This window comes from Lineus longissimus, chromosome 10, assembly GCF_910592395.1.
Source record: "Lineus longissimus chromosome 10, tnLinLong1.2, whole genome shotgun sequence".
Lineage (NCBI taxonomy): Eukaryota > Metazoa > Nemertea > Pilidiophora > Heteronemertea > Lineidae > Lineus > Lineus longissimus.
This window is the reverse complement of record NC_088317.1, coordinates 4,314,909-4,336,557: the sequence shown is the minus strand read 5'-3', so window position 1 is coordinate 4,336,557 and position 21,649 is coordinate 4,314,909. Positions and strand designations below refer to the sequence as shown.

At 41.1% G+C, this 21,649-nt stretch overlaps 4 protein-coding genes and 1 long non-coding RNA gene across 27 annotated transcripts in view; 2 read left to right on the top strand and 3 right to left on the bottom strand.

Moving 5' to 3' along the window:
• Window positions 1–6,848, bottom strand: part of LOC135494256 (disks large homolog 4-like) — a 148,402-nt gene extending 141,554 nt beyond the window's left edge. For 17 of the 18 annotated variants that reach the window (XM_064782130.1, XM_064782125.1, XM_064782127.1 and 14 more), the window contains exon 1: window positions 6,581–6,848. In XM_064782130.1, coding sequence (XP_064638200.1) covers window positions 6,581–6,602 — 22 coding nt within the window. In that variant the 5' untranslated portion in view covers window positions 6,603–6,848. Of the gene's footprint in view, window positions 1–6,480; window positions 6,528–6,580 lie in introns of those variants that run through there. The other variant, XM_064782133.1, reaches the window with a different exon arrangement.
• A 474-nt stretch (window positions 6,849–7,322) lies between these two features.
• Window positions 7,323–9,025, top strand: LOC135494855 (uncharacterized). 3 transcript variants are annotated; one of them, XR_010448474.1, is made up of 3 exons: window positions 7,323–7,396; window positions 7,837–7,986; window positions 8,148–9,025. It is a non-coding gene; the product is annotated as an uncharacterized LOC135494855 (long non-coding RNA). The 3 variants fall into 3 exon arrangements; XR_010448473.1 differs by having other exon boundaries at window positions 7,329–7,542; XR_010448475.1 differs by having other exon boundaries at window positions 7,330–7,459.
• A 190-nt stretch (window positions 9,026–9,215) lies between these two features.
• On the bottom strand, window positions 9,216–10,659 carry LOC135494829 (probable palmitoyltransferase ZDHHC24). Its single transcript, XM_064783116.1, has one exon. It carries the CDS (start codon window positions 10,576–10,578, stop codon window positions 9,721–9,723), a length of 858 nt encoding a protein of 285 aa, XP_064639186.1. The 5' UTR covers window positions 10,579–10,659; the 3' UTR covers window positions 9,216–9,720.
• Window positions 10,660–10,902: 243 nt separating this feature from the next.
• Window positions 10,903–12,168, top strand: LOC135494743 (ankyrin repeat domain-containing protein 39-like). The gene is made up of 3 exons (XM_064783005.1): window positions 10,903–11,263; window positions 11,532–11,738; window positions 11,971–12,168. The coding sequence occupies exons 1-3, from the start codon at window positions 11,075–11,077 to the stop codon at window positions 12,118–12,120; spliced, it is 546 nt and encodes a 181-aa protein (XP_064639075.1). The 5' UTR covers window positions 10,903–11,074; the 3' UTR covers window positions 12,121–12,168.
• Window positions 12,169–12,321: 153 nt separating this feature from the next.
• LOC135494741 (intraflagellar transport protein 80 homolog) lies at window positions 12,322–21,606 on the bottom strand. 4 transcript variants are annotated; one of them, XM_064783001.1, is made up of 17 exons: window positions 21,569–21,606; window positions 20,802–21,087; window positions 20,488–20,667; window positions 20,158–20,267; window positions 19,763–19,990; window positions 19,258–19,382; window positions 18,623–18,796; window positions 18,047–18,121; window positions 17,721–17,884; window positions 17,310–17,510; window positions 17,003–17,150; window positions 16,717–16,888; window positions 16,264–16,278; window positions 14,603–14,692; window positions 14,101–14,273; window positions 13,691–13,814; window positions 12,322–13,404 (listed from the first exon to the last, which is right to left on the bottom strand). In XM_064783001.1, exons 2-17 carry the CDS (start codon window positions 21,058–21,060, stop codon window positions 13,117–13,119), a joined length of 2,526 nt encoding a protein of 841 aa, XP_064639071.1. In that variant the 5' UTR covers window positions 21,061–21,087; window positions 21,569–21,606; the 3' UTR covers window positions 12,322–13,116. The 4 variants fall into 4 exon arrangements, with proteins under 4 accessions (XP_064639071.1, XP_064639073.1, XP_064639072.1 ...); XM_064783003.1 differs by having other exon boundaries at window positions 20,802–21,082; window positions 21,569–21,598; XM_064783002.1 differs by having other exon boundaries at window positions 21,511–21,583.
• Window positions 21,607–21,649: the final 43 nt, after the last annotated feature.

Genomic DNA, 21,649 nt, shown 5'->3' with positions numbered 1-21,649 from the left:
CTAGTGTAAATGTACATAAAGTTTAAAGTAATAGCATTTACTAGTCTTTTATAAATATCAGCCATGAACTTCTAACTTTTACTTGACATATGATAAGACACAGTACTGCCATCTTTGGGCTATGTTTGTAACAAATGAAAGTCACCTACAGACTTTGTTTTGGGTAAATGATAGAAGGGAAAAATTACCAGATTTTGAGCATACCAATATTAATGACTTTCTTAAGATTGAGGACTGTAAAATATTGGTAGAGTTCTGATCCCTACCAAAAAGAAGGAAAAGAATACACTTATGTAAATCCTAGAGCCGGGATTTTGTAGGCTCTTTTGTTTGAGAAAAAAAAAAAAAATGATGAGAGCCCTGCTGCATGCTTTTACATTGTGGCCTGCATGGGTTGTTGAGGGAGGCTCAGATACGACAGGTCCGGGCGGTGTGCAGCCCTCAATAAAACTCTGGACATACTAGCACTTCCTTACTACCCAACTCGGGGTCAGTTTGTGATGCGAGACTCAGGCAGGCATCTTTTATTTTCATACACACACACTCTAAAGTCAAGGCATTTAAAAAACAATCTGAAGTCAAATGTGGACCAAGCCTCAGAAAGAAAATGTCCAAATATTGTCACAAATGTCTTGATTACCAATCATTCGGGCCATTAGCCACTTCTGGCATGAGAAAGTAGGTCCCTTTCTGTGATGAAGCCAATAATGTGGCGATCTGATTCTTGCATGCACGTCAAGGATGGATTCCCGGGACACACTGATGATAATATGGTGATAACGATCACAGCGGCTTTGTGGTTTATAAATAGGTGTCTGCCTCGTGACGGAAGAGCGAAGGTTCTGCGCCCACCGGTAACATCTCTCCGATGCGGCCGGCTGGTTAGCCACCAGCTAGTCAAATATATACGCAGGGTACAAACTGCCTTCTCGCCAGGCGCCTGGCATTTGAGATAGGAGTTTGGAAGTAAAGAGTGTCTCATGAGCCAGTAGCTGGCTGGCCTTTCATTAGTGGTGACACTATACAAACCCTTACTACGGCATGAGACATATAGGACACGTAATCACGGTGACAGGCCATGGGCTGTGCAGCTCTTTCCTTTACAGTCAAGCTTTTATTCTCAGCCTTAACTTGGATTTCACGAGTGCGGCACCCGCGTACAGACGAAGATGACGTCAAATGCACCTTAACTGCCCCTTTGCTGTATGATAGCATCCCCAGTGGCGACAGCTTCTCCATACACAAGTCACAACACTTAGATGGCACAATATACCACGATTCCTTTCATATCTATCGAGCATGCTGAATTCCCCGAGAGCATCAATATTGATCCGACTGTACAGCGAGATCAGTGGTCAGAGCTGTGATGTTGTCGTTGGATCGTGCCACACTTAGGATATTGATACCACCCCCTCAAGGGCTGATGACATTTATCGCACGATAGCACAAATATGGAGGACACAAAGACTTGGGGAAAGGAGAGGCTGGCAGGAGAAGATATGAACTGGGTTACTTTGGTGCGATCGAGGACTGTACTAGTTAAAAAGTAACGGAATAATTCATAAGCTGACACCCTGTGCGACCCCTCTTTTTGTAGTTTGGAGCAGTAAACATTTTGTACAATCAGTGACTGGCTTTCTAATTCTACTATAACACCAACTCCCCATCAAATGGCATTCTTCATACTCTGAGGGTACTAATATCAAATTCCGTCTGATTCATGAGCTTCATATCGATTTAGCTACCGGTATTGTGAGATCAGTGGTCAGAATAGTGCTGACTCTTGTTGCAGGATGATGTCACACTCTATTTACGATATGGATAGGCTACCAGTACCAACCCACTCATTATTTAACAGGCATTTATTTCGTTTTGAAGGAGTTCTAAACCTTGCTTTAGGATTTCAAGTTCTAGCCAAAATGGTGGTACTTTGGTCGTATACCGACGGAGTCACTCTGCCTGGAATGATACACGCTCCACACAGTCTAGGTCAGATTCCCGCATTGCGGCAAAAGACGTCCCCATCATTATTAGTCGCATTCAAACCCAAAGAAAGGTCACAGCGCACCTTATGTTGGTACCTTGCAGCCTCTTTGCGATATAATCATATATTATCTCGAATAGTAGTAGGGTTTCCTTGCCAGTTGTATGGCTGCCGCACAGTAATCATACTGATAATACCGTATTTACGTCAATATGTTCGCGGCTTTATCATACTTAGCTTCCAAATCCTGAAAGTATGTTTTTGCGGGGAACATTGTTAACAAGCAAAACCTCCGGTGAGAAAAAATAAAAAGACCACGTTTGAGAGAAAGTCTTAGAGAAAGCCACATAACAGACGAAATCTTGATGGAAATAGGTAAATTCGTTATTTCCGCCATGTTTTTCTTCCGTTTTTGTCCTTATGTTAACGTTTTCAATCGGACGCAAATCACACTCCTCGAACTATGGGCCTCAGTTGGGGTCTGAGCTTTCGATAATTCTTTCTCATCCTCACCCAGCTTCATTCACAGATCTATTTGTTTGGCCTAGGAACTTGAACCGCCCTCAACACGCACATAAACAATGTTGCACACAGCTTCGCGCTACTCCACCGTCATTTCTCAATCTCAGCCAACACTTGAAGCAAAATCTGACAACTCCTTCAAACCCACAGGATCAATAGTCATACACACACACATATGCATAACCAGCTCAGTTTTACCAATGAACACTTGGCGAGCATTCCCACACGCGTATATGAACATTTACGCGGGGATCAATTTGCAATGATGAGTGTCGGGGTACGCGGGAGACAATTCAGCGCTCGAGCATTGTCATAAGATCTTCGACTCCAAGATGGAGCTATGGAGATGCTTCTGGTTACATGAATTTACCTTTCAATCGAGTGGAAACATCTGAAATTGGTCTGACAGCAGGAAAGATGATTGAGAGGGATGAGCATGGGAGAATGAGTTTGATCAATGCTTTGGCCATGGATCTGATTTGTAGTGATCCAATCATGAGTAAACCGACTCCATTGGGGCAGGATTAGATGTTTGTAGCAAATATCATTCGTTTGGTGATGATCTTTATCACAATCAATCAATCAATCAATCAATCAATCTATCAATAAGCAAATTCATATTGCACCCAAATTATAAGAATTACCCTTCCATGTCTTAGGCGCATTGAAAAGACTGTTTGGAAGGGTGTACCTTTAGGATTTTTTCATATTGAAGGCGAGTGAACTCTCTGTTCTCAATGAGAGGCGATAGTTTTTTCCAGGGATCTGGAATAATTCACTGGCAAGAGATGAGAATATTGTAACATAAGATAACCTAACCTAAATCCTGGACAAAACTGAAATGAAGTCTACATTTCAGAGCCCTTGGCAGCAAGACAAGACAAGACTGCGTATTTATAAGTGTCTATTATCCTGCCGTTATTATTCTCAAGATGCACTACACAAAACTAAAGGCTTTCGATATCCCAATTCTATATTACAGTCTCATCAACCAACACTGCAAGTGGTTTTTCTCAAAGTCTACCAAATCATGCCCCGTTCTAAAAATGATATCATAAATTGGTCATACGAACGATAACAGTCGACAAATGGGCGCATGGAATATACCTTCACTTTTATCTTCACAGTCAACGCTTCGATTGCCGCTGCTAGAGCCGGTAAAAACACTGTCATATCATAAATGCCAACTTCCCGCAAAAAAACACGACTGTTTTCACAATGAGAGCAATCTCGACTTCAAAGAATCTGCCATGCTGGCGATGAGTTCTGATCCAGTGTCATCAACATTCGCCGGCATCAGCCCACGCGACTTGAGAAGATAACATTTTTGCCAGGATTTGAAAAGGGCAGGGCAATTTCTCCTTTTGATGGAATTGGGCAGGGAGGCCATTGGCCATTGGCCATTTTCGGTCAAGGTTAATCAGTACTTTTCCCAGGATTTGAAAGGGCAGAGTAATTTCTCCCTTTGACTTTGAGGGAAATGAGCAGGGAGGTGGCTCCTTTCCATTTCAGTCAAGGTTTCTTCGGACCAAACTCACGGATTACCTGCCATCCAAGCTAACGACGCATTCTGCCCGTGTTTGAAATCAGTGGCTCCTTTTTTCATTATTTGAATTGATCTCTCGTGATTATTGATACCAATTATCAGTATCACTACACGGCAACAAACCGCAGACTCCAACCCCTGTTGTCTAAGACTATACCATGTTCCGGTTCACCTCACATGAACCTGACCACCATTCACGATAAATTGATAATCACCACGGCCAAAGAGACGCCACGTGACATCATTACACCAGTTTATTGATGAGACCGTGTGGGGTTTTCCGGTGTCATTACGCGAAAACCAGCGAGAGACAAAAACTCATTCATGTCACAAGACCGCAAGCTCAACGAGTATCAGGACATTTATCATAACGGAGAATATGGAAGAGGCCAAGAGGTTTTATGACGTAAAATGATGTGTACGCATGGCATGTTGACACGTTTGGTCACTACCTAGGCTGTTGCTCTTCTACAGCCCCATTGTTGCCACCTACCCCTTGAAGCATGGCTATATCTTCAAAGTACAGTGGAACCTCCCTTAGTGGACACCTCTCTATTAAGGACACCCTCTCTCATAAGGAGACTAGTTTCGGTCCCAAATTGCTTGTTTCCATTCAATTTGACCTCTCTAATCAGGAGGCCTCGCTAAAGGACAGCACTTGTCCGTCCTGAGGGTGTCCTCAATAGAGAGGTTCTAACAGTAGTTTTTAGGAATGCCAGTTTTTACAATTGAACAGGTCTGCAAATTCTAAATTGGCAAACACTATTTTCCTTAGTTTTTATTGTAGGTAAACACAGATAAGATGATCTGGTTTGCCAACTCAGCCACAGCAGCTGATCGGGAAATATCGATTCACCCGGCTATTTTCGGACAAATCCAATGAGCAATTCTGTAATTTAGATATCCCATGGTTTTCTCTTCGCATAATGAAAATCTAGAAATGATTGCATTTCCACCATCAAATTCATCATCTGATAAAAACATGTAGTTCCACCAGAACGGAACTATGCTGGGATCGGGGCTGTGTGGCCTCGATCAACCCACTTTACTTTTCGAATTCTTACTTCTTTCATCAACTGGTTATGGTTGTTAGGACTGTGAGATGGGCTGAAAATCACTTTTGGGATTCGGGATAGACACCCATATTTTCATGGAATCCGAGATGGGCAGAAAATTTCTGATAGAGAACTGGGATAGGGCTATATTTTAACTCAATGAATTGGACTTGGGGAGAGTGACTTCAAATTTTCTATCAGTGTTGGCATTTGATTATCGCTGCATTGTTTACAATGAACACTGAGGCGCTACTTCACAATGTTGATCCACCCAGTAGCATAGCGTAGCATCAAGGTATTATCACAACTCTCCAGGCGTGTTTAATCGTAGTATTGATTTCGGATAGACGCATCGATGATTCAAATCGGAGCCGCTTTTAGATATCAAGCTTGACATTCTCCAGTGAAACAACACACCTTTTAGAACCAGAACATTTCATAGTCTGCCAACATTTTTTTACATGCCAGGGTGTTCAGGTGTTGGACTTTTTTTGTTTGTGCAAAATGTCAGCAATTTTGTTTTGCGTCAACAGAAGAGAGACAAAGAGACATGTTCTCTTGTCCATACCATGATAGAAGGATTAAAAGACCTATTTCATGAATTGGGGATCATGTCTCCCTGGAGAATATACCTCCAAGTGCAGCGTGAATACTGTTGAAGAGGAAGAAGAACTGACCAAAGCATTACTACACTCGGATTTCTAATAGACCAAATCTATGAGCTGCGAACACATCATAAATGTCAATCAGAACAACAATTAATAGCACAATTCACATCAATTGTGACAATTATAATCCAATTGAAAGGAGGTACTGCAATCATACTTGGCAATCAGACAGGGCAAGTGGCTATAACAAACATGTGAACTAACAGGATAAGCTTCCAGTTCCTAGAAATTTTATGAATGGGATTTTCCCACTCCAAGGCTTGTGATTGGATGGGTGTCAGGTTCTCACATCATGATTTACATTGTTTAGGGAACAGAAGGCACAGGTTGTAGTAATAAAATGATTTATTGCAAACCATCCTGACTGGATCTTTTTAGTTTCATGCAGTGAAGACATCCATGAAAAGCACAACAGGAGTTTGTGGCAAATAGTACTAATTAGGGCAAGTAATTCAAAGTTTTTAGCCAGAAAAACCAACAAAAAGACTGGGACTTCCTGAAGTAAAGGCAAGACCCAACTTAAAACAAAGCCCATGAAAATGCCGAGAAAGCAAGCCAAGGACTAAGGATTAGCATTACATTAGCACGTCTTAGCTAGTAACGGAGACAGAGCAAGGTGTTCATCTGTTCATAGATAATTCATGTCATTCAGATTCAGATTCAGCAACAACATTTACAACATGCAAGAAATCTAGTCCACCTTACCCATGGGGCCCTCTTGAAAAGACACTAGGGTAGGGTGAAGATCGGTGTGTTTGTTTGTGAAGGGTTAATGCGGGCTATCAGGCGATGTAAGGAAGCTTACCACCGTGCTTGCGAACCGGCATCTCTGGTTGCTGAAGCAGAGCACAGGCACTGTGTATCAAAGCACTGTCAAAAGTGCCAGGAATTTGTGACTCACAAATACTCAACGTTCTGGCAAATTTCGAGCAATATCCAAGCGATTTAGCAGCACCAACTGCACGATTATATCCACAGGTTTATTATCCCCAAGTTCGTAAGTTTTCCACAATGTAATTATGCAATATACAGTGAAAATCTCAGCAATGACAGCTCAATATTTAGGTTATTTTCCCAAAATGGCTGACTTCCAAAACGAAGTTTGGTCACATGGTCTGGGAGCATACATTAATGCAAAAACGTTTCCTAGAAATGATATCTTCATTACCAGCTTGAAAATACAGACCAATCCGTAAATCATTCACACAATTGTGTATTTGAAATAAGAATGTATGATCGTTTGTTCAGGTTCTTATATCTGAACATCCACAGAAATACAAAGTTTATAAAGTTTTAAATTAGGTCAAGGTCATTTCGAACTGAGAATAATGTTTGCTCCCCCACCCTTTTTATTAACCCCACTAATATTCAGGGCGGGTTTTCCCCCAAATGTTAGGGTATTTATCCAGAACAAAGGTTTAGAGGTGTCAATTATATTATTGTCAAGCCTTTGTCCATTCGTAAGGGAGAGTTGAACTAACAACGAGTCGCTGGAGCGTGTTAAATTAGAAGATTGTAATTGGACATCATTGCGCATGCTCAGAAAACAAAATGTCAGCCTCCATGAAAAATGTGTGACCTCCAAAAAATCTAAATCTAACTGCAAAATAAGCACACGAGAGTAATTTTCGTTCTGTATTTGCCGTTATTTGTGTTAATTATGTTGATAGCTATCAATTCATTGGTAATACATGCTCTAGCAATCCCTCAAACGACCATTTCTGGGTGTCCCAAAATGTTGGGCTTTGGCAGCATTGCAATTTGCGTGTATAATACACACAATGTATACAACTACAGGGTGGCCCAGAATTATTTTCCCACCCTGTAGTACACATTCGCCAAGCTGGTAATTGGGTACTGTGTAATGATCTTTTGCTGTTGTTTGTATGCCTAAAAATCTTTTGCAATTCATGAATTAGGATTGGATTTTATTTTATCTCCATATGAGAAATGGATCACAATTCGTTAAAGCCGAAAAATGTAATGATGAAATCTTGTCAAATCCCTGGGTGGATTGTTTCACATAATTCAAGATATGTAGTTGATCTTCTCTATTTCCAGATAACCAGACATGTCAACTAACACGAAGGAAAAGTATTATCAACGGGTAGGGAAAACCGAGATCCCCAATGGAGCTGTGCGTCTAACCTTGCAAGAAGTCTCTAAGCAACAATGGGATACAATAATGGAGTGGAAGCCTCACTCTGAAATGTAAGTAGATGCAGCAGGGTTTCCTTGGCAGTTGTTGACATCATAACTGAATAAAGAGATGTAGACTGGGTACTTGAAAGTCTGCAGTTAGATTAGAAATGTTCTTGTTTTGTTTGTGCGTGGAAAATGAACTGATGTCAGCTCGTTACTCTCTTTTACAGGTGGCCGTTTATACATGGTCCAGGAATCCTTGGAGGCTTGGCCGTTGTTACCGGGAGTATATTCCTCAAACAATTTAGAAAATTCTTCACCATGGGAAGATCCGGGTTGATGGCGACCTTCGTACCAACAGTGGGACTCACGGCTGGTGCAGCGATGTTCCTTCACCATAATCAAGTCACGAACGAGCTTATAACAGGACAGTTGAACTGTGCAACGTGTGCTGAAGTGCGAGCCCTATTTATACAATTAGGATTTGGTTGCTTGTATCCCTTAGTAGTGTCCCCTATTGTTACTATAGCCATGGCAAAGAAAAATAATATGTATGCTATGCCTCCTTTGACGGACTTTCGACAAGTGTTTGGACTCATGAGACAGGCTATGAAGCCATTGTACCCATGGATAGTTGGATTTGTTGTGCTGCAGTTTGGAGTAACCATTTATATTGTTCGCAAGGAAGGACAAACATTTGCTAAGATTATGAAGAACAGTCCATTACAGCATGTTAAATAGAGATCACTTAGTTTGCGCTTACGTTGATCTCACTCAAATGATTAACAAACATTAATCCCACAAACTGGTAGAATATTGGATATTTATATTTCCCAAAATATGATTGTCTTCAATAATTCAAAACGACATGTGTTTGATTTAAAGAAATTGAAGGAACTAACTAACTGTGAGGGCACTTTGTTGAGTAAAATGAGGCATTCAAATTATGATGACAAACACAGAAGAATAATCATATAAGAATATTCAGGTTCGAATAAATATGGACTTCATCAAATTATTATTGACTTAATGAATAAGTGGTCGCTCAATTATGTCCCTATTGTTCAAAGATTTTGTTTATGTGATATTTGCAACAAAATGTAGTACAAATAAAATAGGTGTTTGTTTTTACAAAGTTGTTTATTTCTCCTTTTAAGCTCGCCTCTGGGGAGCTTATACAATACCGTGGTGTCGGATTGCAATATATCTGAAGAAACTGGTGTGGTAGCCAGCAGTGTTAATAATAGGGCATTGGACATACACAAAGAGAAGAAATGAAATTCAATATCATGATCATCATTTTATTGACTGGATGGAAATATTCATCAATATGGACAGTAGCAAAATTTAAAAAGATTTCATATTGGAATAGATTTGCCAAAAACTAAAGTAATCATACATGTATGTGTATGTCTTATTGCAAGAATTAAACCTCACTTCTCTCAAAGGACAATGCAAAGATATTGTACCTGATCAAAAGTTCAACACCAATGAAATAAAACCAAAAGTCTGACTAGTCAGCACTGAGACAAATCCCTTGTAAAATGATTGTGACAACAGAATCCAAGTAAATAACACTTAATCTGCCATTGAAGACAACTGCTGCCTGGAGTGCCATTGAAGACAACTGCTGCCTGGAGTATAGAGCACAAGCTGGTAATTTTTAGTTTGATAACAGTTTGTCTAGTGTGACTATCAGCAAGACATTGAGTTCAAATGGCACTATCGTGACTATGAAAGTTCACCATGTTTGTGTTTGGTTTTCCTTCTGGAAGCTACTTCAATTCAGTCCAAATGCTCGGCTCAATCTGATTTCCGGAAGCTGCTTCCATAATGGATCCCATCTCCTGGTAGTGGAGACAAAGCAAAGGGACAGACCCAGACTAGGTACCAACGTGTCCCAAGCACCTCCTGGATATTGCGAATAAATCCTTTATCATCTCCAGGCATTCCTTTCGTACGTTCATGTTTGGTCTGCCCAGTCATAACCTGAGCTAACTGGATCTGCAGAAGCCAAGTCAAAAGTAGGAAGAATCCAACAGCCAGGGAGAACAGGGCAGCAATAAAGAACTCCCAGTTTGTGTAGTAACCAAGGAGCCACACCATGTGAGGCGCTATCACCGATATCAGGGTACGAAACGAGAACCCCAGAGTTTGACGTATGAATTCGATTTGGTAGATATGGGCATATAGTCCTGCTAACCAACAATATGCAATGGTCATGATGTAATGACGCTGGTTTGTATGTCCCACACAGTATCCAGAAAACCAGCAATGATGGTCTCTTCTTAGGATACATACGTTGCAAATTTTGCAATGGTGTGATCGTGGCGGGCAAAGTCTTTCACATTTTTCGCAATAGTTCCACATTTTCTTATCAGTGCTCGGGTCGTCTTCTGTAGCGGCATTTAATGCGAGTTGCCTCTCTGGTTTTGTTGATGTGTCACTGCTGATCATGAAGAAGAGATTGCCATATACGCCGGCAAAAATGACCGAGACAACAAGTTTGTGGACCCACAACAAATCTGGGTTGTAGGTGTACGTTGGCATCACAAGATAAAACTCGTACCAGACACAAAATGGTCCCCCAAGCAGAAAGAAGACGAATGTTATGCGGTCATGCAGGACCTTGGGGAATAATTCTGTCAGTCTACGCCTCATTTCGATGCTTAGATGCTCGATAAGCTGCGAATTTGGCTAAAAATGGGTGTATCATGTGCCAGATCCAAGAAGCCAGTTCACTTCCTGGAAGACGTGGCTAAAAATAGATTCGATAGGGCGCAGTGAATTTCAAAAGATTAAAATTGCTTATAGAAATAGATGATAGCTAAATTGGCCATGATGATTTTGCATTGATCTTCATTATTGCAAAGATTACTCCAAACTATTTTTATCTAGCTTAAAATTTGATCCAGGAAATTATTTTACAATTTTAAACCAATGAGCATTGAGATTGCGTCAGAGCTCGGTCTATCAAAACAACATGGTGGTGAAGATGCCAAAATTTTAGATTTTCACATAAAACATTGTAAAACATTATCTATTTCTCACCTTCTGGATATAAAAGACTAATGACAATAGTGTCTACCTAATTTAATACAAACAAACAATATTTGGGCAAAATTTCACTTTGATCGGCCGAGTAGTCTTTGAGAAAATGTCTCATGAACATGCTTGCGGAGGACATCTCCAGGCAAATCCATCAGTTTCCCAGACTCTTGATGAAATGGAATTTGAAAGAGGAATATGGCCTGCTGCAATGGATGGGGAATTAAATAAAGTCTCTAGTCTCCTTCGAAATGGGACAAATGTTGATGCAAGAGATAATTCAGGTTATACAGCTTTGGTGAGTCTACTGATAGTCACAACCACCCTCATCGCTTGCCCCCCCCCCCCCCCCCGCTGAAGGGTAATGTCCTTCCAGTGGGCCTACATCTGAGATACAGCTTCAGATTCAGTGACCATCAGAAAGCTTCATAACATAACAAAGTTACAGTTTCTAAAAATGTTGTTTTTGGAGACAAAGTCACAACCAGGATACATTTTGTCCCAAAACCAATTACTTTTCTCATTCCTCAATTTAGTCAATACGCATATATTACTATTTCTTCCAGCATTATGCCAGCAGAGGAGGACATTTAGAAATCTGTAGACTTCTCTTAGATTCTAGTGCCAGTGTCAATGCCCAGACCAAGTCAGGTGGCATCACTTCACTTCATCGTGCAGCATATTGTGGACATATCGAGGTGGTGTCTCTGCTGCTGCAGAAGGGAGCCAGGCCCGAGATGTGTGATAATGACGGGAAGACAGCTTTACACAAAGTGAGAATTGAGAGGACTTGATTAACAGCTGCAAAACATCGTGAAAATTCACAACAACTAATTTACAACTACTACAACACCTTAATGAGAAAGGCATGTAATTTTGTCACCCATCTTTTGTGGAAGCTTTGCTGGAACATAAGAAAATCAGATACTTTGTTGTAAAAAGTTGATGAACTGTTTCAATTGTGGTCAAATGTTTGCTAAATAGAGTTGCAAATATCATTTTCAGGCTGCTGAGAAAGGGAAACCAGAAATTGTCAAGATGCTCGTGGCTGCTGCTCCAGGGACGAAGTCAGTGAAAGACAATCGACAAAAGCAACCTGTCAATTACGTGCCGGATAGTAAACCAGAACTCAAAGCAATCTTGGCCCCAAGCTGAATCACTGTAACCCAGAACGAAAACATATCCGAGTTACAGTAATTGTTAGACAGTATTCAAAACGCATGTGACACACAAAACAACTCTATTGGGCAAATAAAAAGGATCAAACATAGTATTTGGACGGGCATGTTATCAGCTTCATAGTTGCTGCTGCTTGGCCAGGAATTCCTTGGTTCTCAATAGGACACTTTAAATCAAACAATAGTTCTGGCTATCTACATACAAAAAGGCCAACAATGAAATCAACTCTTTTGCATTTATTCTCTCGACTCCAAAATGGTACATTAACATCAGAGTGTCTCACAAATGAGGATACGGACATCAGACAGATAGGTGCAATATTTCACAAGTTTTACATTATGTGAATAGAAGAGATTTCATGTTCTGTAATATGTGAAACATCTCACTTCAGAAAAGGTCTTGCATTTGTTTTCACTCTTCATTTGTCTAAACTGAGTTACAAATATTTTCGTTTTCAAATAAATGGACGGTATTTTGAAAACTCTTGTCTCCCCTTGATATCTCAATAGTGAATACAAGGCACTTACTAATGCAGTCTTCAAAGTTAGTAACAGCCCATGGCTATATAGGACGGCATTGCTCCTGTTGAGAAAACGTTTCCTGATAATGGACGAGTACTGTGGCACACAAAGAATACTATACAGGTACAAAAAATAAATCTGGTAATGGACGGAACTAAGAATCGGTGGACATCTGGATTTATCTGGAGGGCTATATTATATTCACCTAGGACACCCGTCTTAACAATTAGGCATCACTATGGTACAGAACTCAGTCGACATGTCAACAAATGAATATTGAACACTGATAAAGTACAAATTTTACTTCCAACTTTTCCTCATTCAGCATTTAGAATCCTTGTTTTGTCATCTTTGATGGTTTCCCACTTGCATCTTTCCCAAAAGGTTTTCACATTTATGTATGAACTTGTCCACGACATGATACACTAAAGTCTCCGAGATTTTCCCTCAACTAATATTTCCTTGTCCCACTTGATATACGTGTCGCCTCAGACCGATGAGGTGACCGACTAGCCGTACTGCTACTTCCTCCGGCCGCACTCCGAGAACCAGCATCCCCAGGACTCGCTGTCCGCCCCCCGCTATGTCCGCTGTCTCCGTGTGCAGTTAGGCGGCTCCCAGTCGAAGCGCTGGGAGTTGTGCGTGTTTCTTTTCGTGCCGTGGCCCGTTCTGGTCTTTCTCGTTCTTTCTGATATTCGAGTTCGATCTTGGCGTTGATTTTCTCCCAATCGATTTCCACCTAAAACACACAATGAAGACATTTCAATACTCGTTAATGTTACTGTATCAGACAATAAATTTCCAGTCCTATGGATTAATCATACTTTTTACATACATAATTTGGATCGGACATAAAGATAACCAAAGGGTGATAGTCCAATTTTCCTCCTTATTAGTTACGGAATTCTACACACTGTACGAGTCAGGTATTGTGTATGTCCTGATTCTTGAGTTGTGCCCGACTGTCTCAGAAAGTGACATAGGGCATCTCAGGTATCATCCATGACAAAAACTATCAAGCTTACCCCCTCTGAATACTGTACAAATCTCTTGTTGGTCTCTTTCTTGTCAAAATCGGTGCAGAACTTCTGTCTGAAGGCAAGGACAGTGTCGACGTGGGTCTTGTGTTTCACTGCTAACTCAAGAGCTCTGGAAAAGGAAACATTTCAACCGAAGTTAGGAAACAAGCTTTGTTGATTAAAGTACACATTGGCAATCTATTTGGCTTCACATTTTCCCTCCCAAAAAAACAGTCAAGCTTCTTTTCTGAGTGATGACATCAGCAAACTTTACAAATTTGTAAAATCCAGTGATAGACGGACAAGTTGACCATGATTGATTTCCAAGCAATCAAAAGTAGAGCATCCACATATTCCGTGAGAACGAGAACAGCCTCACGCTACCAAGCTAGAAATGCTCCACAAACATTGCTCACCTGTCCCAGTTATATAGTTGTATGTTCATCATGATTGCTCTGAAGACGAGGCCAGACTGGAGGAGGATGCCCTCAGCATCTTGCGGCTGGCCACAGAATAACGCCATCTCGGCATTCCTGGCATCCTTGGACGGAATCTCTTTGATGTGCATGATGTATTGGACTTTGTCAGCCTGTGGAAAGAATTGCTAGTCTTTATTCATATCACCCCTTGTCTATCTAAACTCGAACCTAATATGCCCTTGTCCTCTCGGTCCACTCAAATTCAAATCGAGGAACCAGATTGCGAAATTTTGCCATCCAAGTTTGAATTGAGAACCCGATTGCGACATTGTCACGGGTCTCCTCTGTCCATCCGAAGTTGAATCGAGAAACTGATTTTGACATTGTTAACTTTTTCCATTCAAACTTGAATCCGGAACCCGATTGTGACAATTTCCCATGGAAGAAGTTCTTACCCATAAGAAAATATATCTTTACCCATTAGAATGTGTATTCTTACCTCATTGATGGCAGCATAGGCTATTTCAGCAGTATTCAAGTCTTTGTTGTAAGCAGCCATGGCGGCCAGGCAGGCCCACAACGTGTCATCCTGAAATCACATTACACAAACTTATTAAGCAGTAATTTACTCAGTTTGAAATTACTGGAACGGGGAGCTACTTCCATACACGACTTTGTCCTCACGTCACAGCTTAAAGGGGTACGCCTCTCTATTAAGGACACCCTCGGGACTGACAAGTGCTGTCCTTAATAGAGAGGTGTCCTGATTAGAGAGGTCAAGTTGAACGGAAACAACCCACTTGGGACCAAAACTAGAGTCCTTAATGGAGAGGTTGTCCTTAATAGAGAGGTGTCAGCTAAGGGAGGTTCCACTGTATTTGTATATCTACACAATGGCAATGTACGTATTTATACCATTGGAAATTTTCAAATTTAATTACAAATTTTAATTTAACAAACAGCATTGGCTCTGGCACTTTATGTTCTCTATAGAGCTATGAGTTCATGCTGACGTCAAATATCACCAACCAGAAATATGCTCTTTAACACCTTCAGCGCCGAACCACGTCGATCGACGTGGCCCATCTCATGGACTTGATGAAAAACTACACCATCGCCATCTTCAGGGCAAGGTAGGAACTGAAAAGACCGTTTGGACTTTTCAGTTCCATCGTGCCCTGAAGATGGCGATGGCGTAGTTTTCCAATCGTGCCCGCCATCGCCATCTTCAGGGCAAGGTACGAACTGAAAAGAAATTTCTTATCTTTTCAGTTTCTGCCTTGCCCTTAAGATGGCGATGGCGTTGTTCTTTCATGAAGTCCATGAGACTCCGATAACCAGCTCAAAGAGGGGGATTTGGGTCACGTAGATCTCCGTGGTACGGCGCTGAAGGTGTTAAGATAAACAAACACAGAAAACAACACTCAATGTACCAGACAGACCATGCCGTTAAAAACTCTTGGAACTTTTAAAAAAATGGGTGTGAGGAGCACATCAAGGGTCAAGTAAACAAAAATGATCAATGCATTCAGCCCTGATAATTGTGTAACACAAAACTAAGAATGTCAGTCATTACCAAAGTGCTAGTAAATGTGATAATGTTGTGTTATAATTTACCCCAGAAATAGAATAACCACGAGCAGAGTACATGCGCTGAAATAATTTCAAGAGCATCTTTTGAAAAACACGATCAGAATTGGTAAAGATTTGAAGACATATTTAGTTTGGAAAATCAATTCTAAAGCTTGTCTAGAATCACACAGGCTTTCCATCTCGCTGAGCTACCCAGGGCAGGTTGCTTGCCAAGTAACTTGGAAGGCCTGCCCTGAATACACAAGAGTAAGATAAGATTCTCTGTCAGTTTGGGAACTGATTCCCCAGGGTGAACTTGACAACTTGTCTCTAGTGGGTTTGCGGCCTATGAACACCCAGATAGATAGGAAGCACTAACTAGACTTGCACAACAAGAATTACTCTCTTTAAAACATACCGTTACAGTCAAATACTAAAAAACACCACATTCACCTAATTAGAAGTTCACCACAACATCAGAAGCCAAGCTAAATTTGATATGCTACAAAAAAGCTGATAACCGGTACTACAATTTACCACATTTAGATCTATTTGTAATATGATACAATAAATACTAGCTAATTTTACCTTATACCCAGTGTTCTAATGAAGACAAAAGTATGTTATGTTAAATTGGGGCAGGGGAAGGACTGGAAGAAAACAACCTGGAAGGTTAGTTATACTGTCGTGATGGTTGGCCCTAAAACCTCTTATCTCTACTTTTCAGTAAAGCAATATCAAATACTTTTGTGGATCTAGCTCATAATTATCCTCAATGGTTATGTTAAGTATCCTCAACGACGTTCTCTCTTTCAGGTAATCCCATTAAAACTTTCATGTTAAGACCTTACGACTCTGTTAAAGCTAATATGGTTTTGAACAAGCCTGCTTTGACGAATCATGATCACCAGCCACATAGAAAGGGTCAGGCAGAAACCAACAATAAACCTGAAGTGATTTGTTTAGTGAGTTAGTTTAGCTGTTAAATGGAAGGACAATCCTAGTGTACATTGAATGCTAGCTTCGAAACTACTGTCTCACCTTGCAGAATCGACACAACCTGACTGCGTCTTCCCAGCGGCCGCTGTTGATGTATTCGTGGAGCATGGCAGGATACGGTGGTACCCCTGTGCTAATTACCGAACCATCCGCTCGTCGCATCGCCACATGATTACCAAGGAAACTCAACAGTGTCGGATTTTTTCCAAACTCGCTAAAAAATAAAGTTGTGAGGATTAGGATTTTGTCTGTAGCCGAGGAACATGGAACAGGCAAATAAGAACTTCAAACTGAGCGCCTCATGAAGTTTGAAATCAAGAAAACTAACCTGGCATCTTTCTCAAAGACCGTCTTGGGTAACAGATCTTTATCCACATAGACAGCATTGGGATAATACCAGACGATGAATTTGCCGTCTGCTAGGGCTGCCAGCATGTTGGTCACATCATTCCAACATAACGACATGATCATGGTACCTGCAGAAACAAGATGGTGAGTTATGAAAATGTTAAAGTGAACTTCCCCATGCAATCTGATTGTGACTTTGTCTTCAGAAGACAACTTTGGAACAAAGTGTAATTATAATCAAACGCCACAGAAAGAGTAAATGTTCTAAGAAAATTGAAAAAACTTACTCAATTTCACTGACTTTCTAGACGTCCCAAAAACCTTGACGGACGTCAAATAGAGATCTCTGTTCTTGTCAATGATGGCTAGTCGTCTTTCGTGGGCCGGGCCACACTGGTCTAGAGCTATCTCCAACACGTCCAACTTGTGCACTATTGGCTTTCCATCACCCAACGTTTTACCAGTGTTGGCATCAAAAAGATGGACAACTGCAAAAAATATGAGGATAGATTGGCTAGAATAACAAAAGATCTCCCAGAGTTTTATCACTGTTTGAGTCAAAAAGATGGACAACTGCAAAAAATATGAGATAGATTGGCTAGAATAACAAAAGATCTCCCAGCGTTTTGCCACTGTTTGAGTCAAAAAGATGGACAACTGCAAAAAGTATGAGATAGATTGGTTATCTGAATACCTACTCTTTTCATCTGCCTTGTCTAGAATGGCCACGGTGTCATTACTGAGGGAGACGGTCTGGTAGTTGAGAATATCTGTCCTCATCCCCTGATATCTTGGACTACAAATGAGGCGACCTTCATATGAGTAGACCTGGACACCCACGCTGTCCACCAGAAGGAAATGCCTGCAAGAAAACAACATGTTTTAGTCACTTCAAAGCTACTATTACTGGGGTTACCTTTAGCAACTGGACCCAAAAGTGTCTCGGAATAGAATCAACCAATCTGGGTCAAAAAAGTGTCCTTAATAGAAAGGTGTCCATTAAAAGGGGTTCCAATGTACTTACTTCTCTGCTTGCATGATCAATGTGACATTGCCCTCTTTCAAGTCAAATATCATGGGGGTGTTCCAATTCTTGGTACTGAAAAAGAACAAAGAAAATCACCAAACTTGCAAAGAAACTATTTGTAACTAATCCATGAAAAGTTTCTGTAGAGACCGAGGAGCGTTTATACTGCGCTACACTTTGCCATTTCAGGCCAGTTAAAAGAACCAAGTGGCACTGGCCTTGGCCACAACATTCCAATCAAAAGTCGGACATTCTCCCACTGTGCCTCCACGTTCCCCTGCACCCACATACACTTACTATTATTATCCCCTGACCCCACATACACTTACTATTATTATCCCCTGCACCCACATACACTTACTATTATTATCCCCTGCACCCACATACACTTACTATTATTATCCCCTGCACCCACATACACTTACTATTAGTCGGACATTCTCCCACTGTGCCTCCACGCTCCCCTGTACCCACATACACTAACTATTAGTAATGAGCCAAATTATTATCAAAGACTCTTCATCATGATCTTGAAACAAAATACAGAATCCTCTCAACTGTATAGGTACTCACGTGTAGACGTAACACTGGGATGCAGTGGTCACAACCAGGTGGCTGAAAGCTATCGACACCTTGATGATACGATCTCGGAAATCTAACTTGTCCAAAACATCATTCAGCACGTTCTTCACTTGGATGGTCTTGTTACCGGTGACGGTCACCTCAAAATTTCTCCATTCAAGTCTCCTGCAAGAAAAGACCGAGAGGACAATGAGCAATATGGGTAATTATTCAAACACAGACGACGACGTCATAAGCTGCCAAGCCTATGAGCAAAAGAGTCAACATGCTTCACCCACTGTCAACACTAAGCTCATTCCAAAGCCTTGCTGCTTAGACAAGGAAGTTCCTACCACCGTATGTCTCCAGGCAGTTACTGGGATTCCGCAGGAGACATCTGTCCTTGGACCTCGGGGATCGCCCAGGTTGTAGGACGGGAGGAGCTCAGATATGCACGCAGGGGCAAGTCTGTTTATTGCTCTGTCGAGCAGTAACTTTGTTGCTTTGCCCTTTTTCTGGTTGAGCTGCATAAGACCAATCTCATTGGTAAACTCCTCATCTGTACTCTCTTATGGTCCAATAACTGCAAAAACATTGGTTCTGTTATGGGTTTATTCTTACACTTTCTAAAGTCCTGGTTAACTTACCTCTCAATAACTGTTGCAAAGATGACCTGACCATTTCCACAAGCCCCAGCTACCTGCGTACTGTCACCAGACCATGACAAGTTGAAGATGCTGCCTGTGTTGGGTTTCTCTAGGGCATAAGACCACTGAAAATTATTCGAAATAATCTAATTAGATATGTCACCAAGGGGAAAGAAACACATTCATTTCAATGAAATGGACACAATCAAATAAAAGTAAAAGGTATTCTGGTCCACACCAAATGCACTTTTCTACCAAGTGGAAGTACACTACGTTACACAATTAGAACTCAAATTTCCAGACTTTGAAACATTTTGGGTGGAAAATCAGAAATTCTTTTTGAAACCAGCAGCATTTGAGGGAATGAATTTGGACCCATACAAAAACAAAACTATTTCAACCTTTTCCTCACACTAGCAGTCTGAAGTTCAAGCACACTTTCTGAGGTGGATGGATCGGCGCTTTAGTAAGACCCACAATTTGAGTCCAAAGAATCCGTTCTTACCCCGGCTTTGTCACACAGCCTCAGCGTGTTGTATGAACCAGCAGCAAACAGGTCTCCATCGGGACTCCAGCTGACCGATGTGATGGGATAGTCATGTGTGGAACTCATGTACATCAAGCGGCCATAGCTGTCAAACACTTTATATTTACAGTCCTCTGCACCAGAGAGGATGAGATTGTTGACGGGGTTCCAGTCTATTTTCAGGATGACGCCCTCATGGGCTTTCCACTGGAATATAGAAAGTTATGGCAAGTTGAAATCAGGGAGTTTTCCTATCAATTTTCTACGAGATGACTAATGTATGAGTATTGTGGAAATCAGTTAAGTTAGTTCAAGTTAAAGTCTGCTGAGCTGTTGCCTAATTTATTGTCTAATTCTGATCTAGCTTTACTCACCATTTGTGGTTTGGCATTGGCCTGTAGCGGTTTGATCACAAGCTGTTTGCCCGATGTGAATAGGACTTGGTCAGAGTCTGGACCCCAGGCAACGGAGTACACTGCAGAACCTGAAACAGATGTAATGAATATAGAATCAAGACTTTATCTATATCCATCTACAGGGTGGCCTAGAAAACATTTCCCTTGTACAATAGAATTTTATTGTGTATCAATTGTGTGAGGGAAAAGTTTTCTGGGGAACCCTGTAGTTTGACCTTGGTAACCAGGAAACATTTGCAAGTGTCACTCCATACAATATCCTTACTAGAGGCGTGTCACAGAACTTACTGTTTTGTGCCAGGGTTGATCTCAGCATCCCACTCCTCGACCAGATCTTGACCTGTCCGTCTTCACCAGCTGTCACCAGAGCAGTACCATCAAAACTCCACCTAGCAGCCAAGACGGCTCCCTTGTGGGCCTCGACGTTCTTCTCAATGCGACCGCCTCGGTTGATCAAAGTAAATTTACCTGAAATAGGGTGAGATTTTCAATTTCTTTAAAAGTGTTAAATCTTATGTAGTAGGACTTATTATTTCAAAATTCTTAATAGTTCATCGTCACTGACGAATTCTTGTCACTGAGGATTGACAACTGATACTTACCATCAGTTGAAGTCAAAACAAACAGTTCCGACCCCTTCTGCTTCCCTCCTCCACTGCCCTTGGGAAACCAGTGCATGTCCAGGGGGTAGAAATCATTGGGTAGAGTCACTGCAGTAGTTGTCTCATTGTTTGTTAGGCTCCATTTCAGGATCTTGTGGTCATCTGCTCCCGAGAAGAGCTCATCAGCTGTTGTCCATCCACAGCAACTGACCAGGTCAGTATGCTTGGGCTCCTTCAGTAAAAGCGTCTTTAGCCTCATTGTCTTGGTTTAGTATTTTCTTCTATTCTAGAATAAAATAGTTTTTATAAATTAGGTGTGAATTTGATTTCATTATCGATCAGCAGATTGGAGACCAAGTTACAAAAATAGTACTCTGATCCATGAGATGACCAGAAGCCACGATTGACGATAATCGATAGGCCTTTCCCTCACCTTCAATAATCATCCATTGCTGCATATGTTGGATGGATAGGCCTAGAACATGAACAATGATGCCATAATCATGGACCTGTATGTAGGTCTAGTCCTACACACACATCATTCATACATTGACATGATCATGATGTACAGCATTTTCAATTTTTCATTTTGTCATCTGTCAAAACTACTGTGAACTCACTTTCAACAGTTACAAAACCACAGTATGAGGTTAACTGAAACGAAAATTTGCATTTAACATTTCTTGAAGTATTTATCTTTCAAACTAACCCTATCTTGAAGAATTCAGAAAATGGGAATTTGTAGAAAACAGTGATTTTGAACTGACCTGATGGTCCAAAACATTGGAATGCAGAAGGCCGGAAGAGTGAGGCATTCTGGGACTGGTATCGAGGGGTCGGCCATGTTT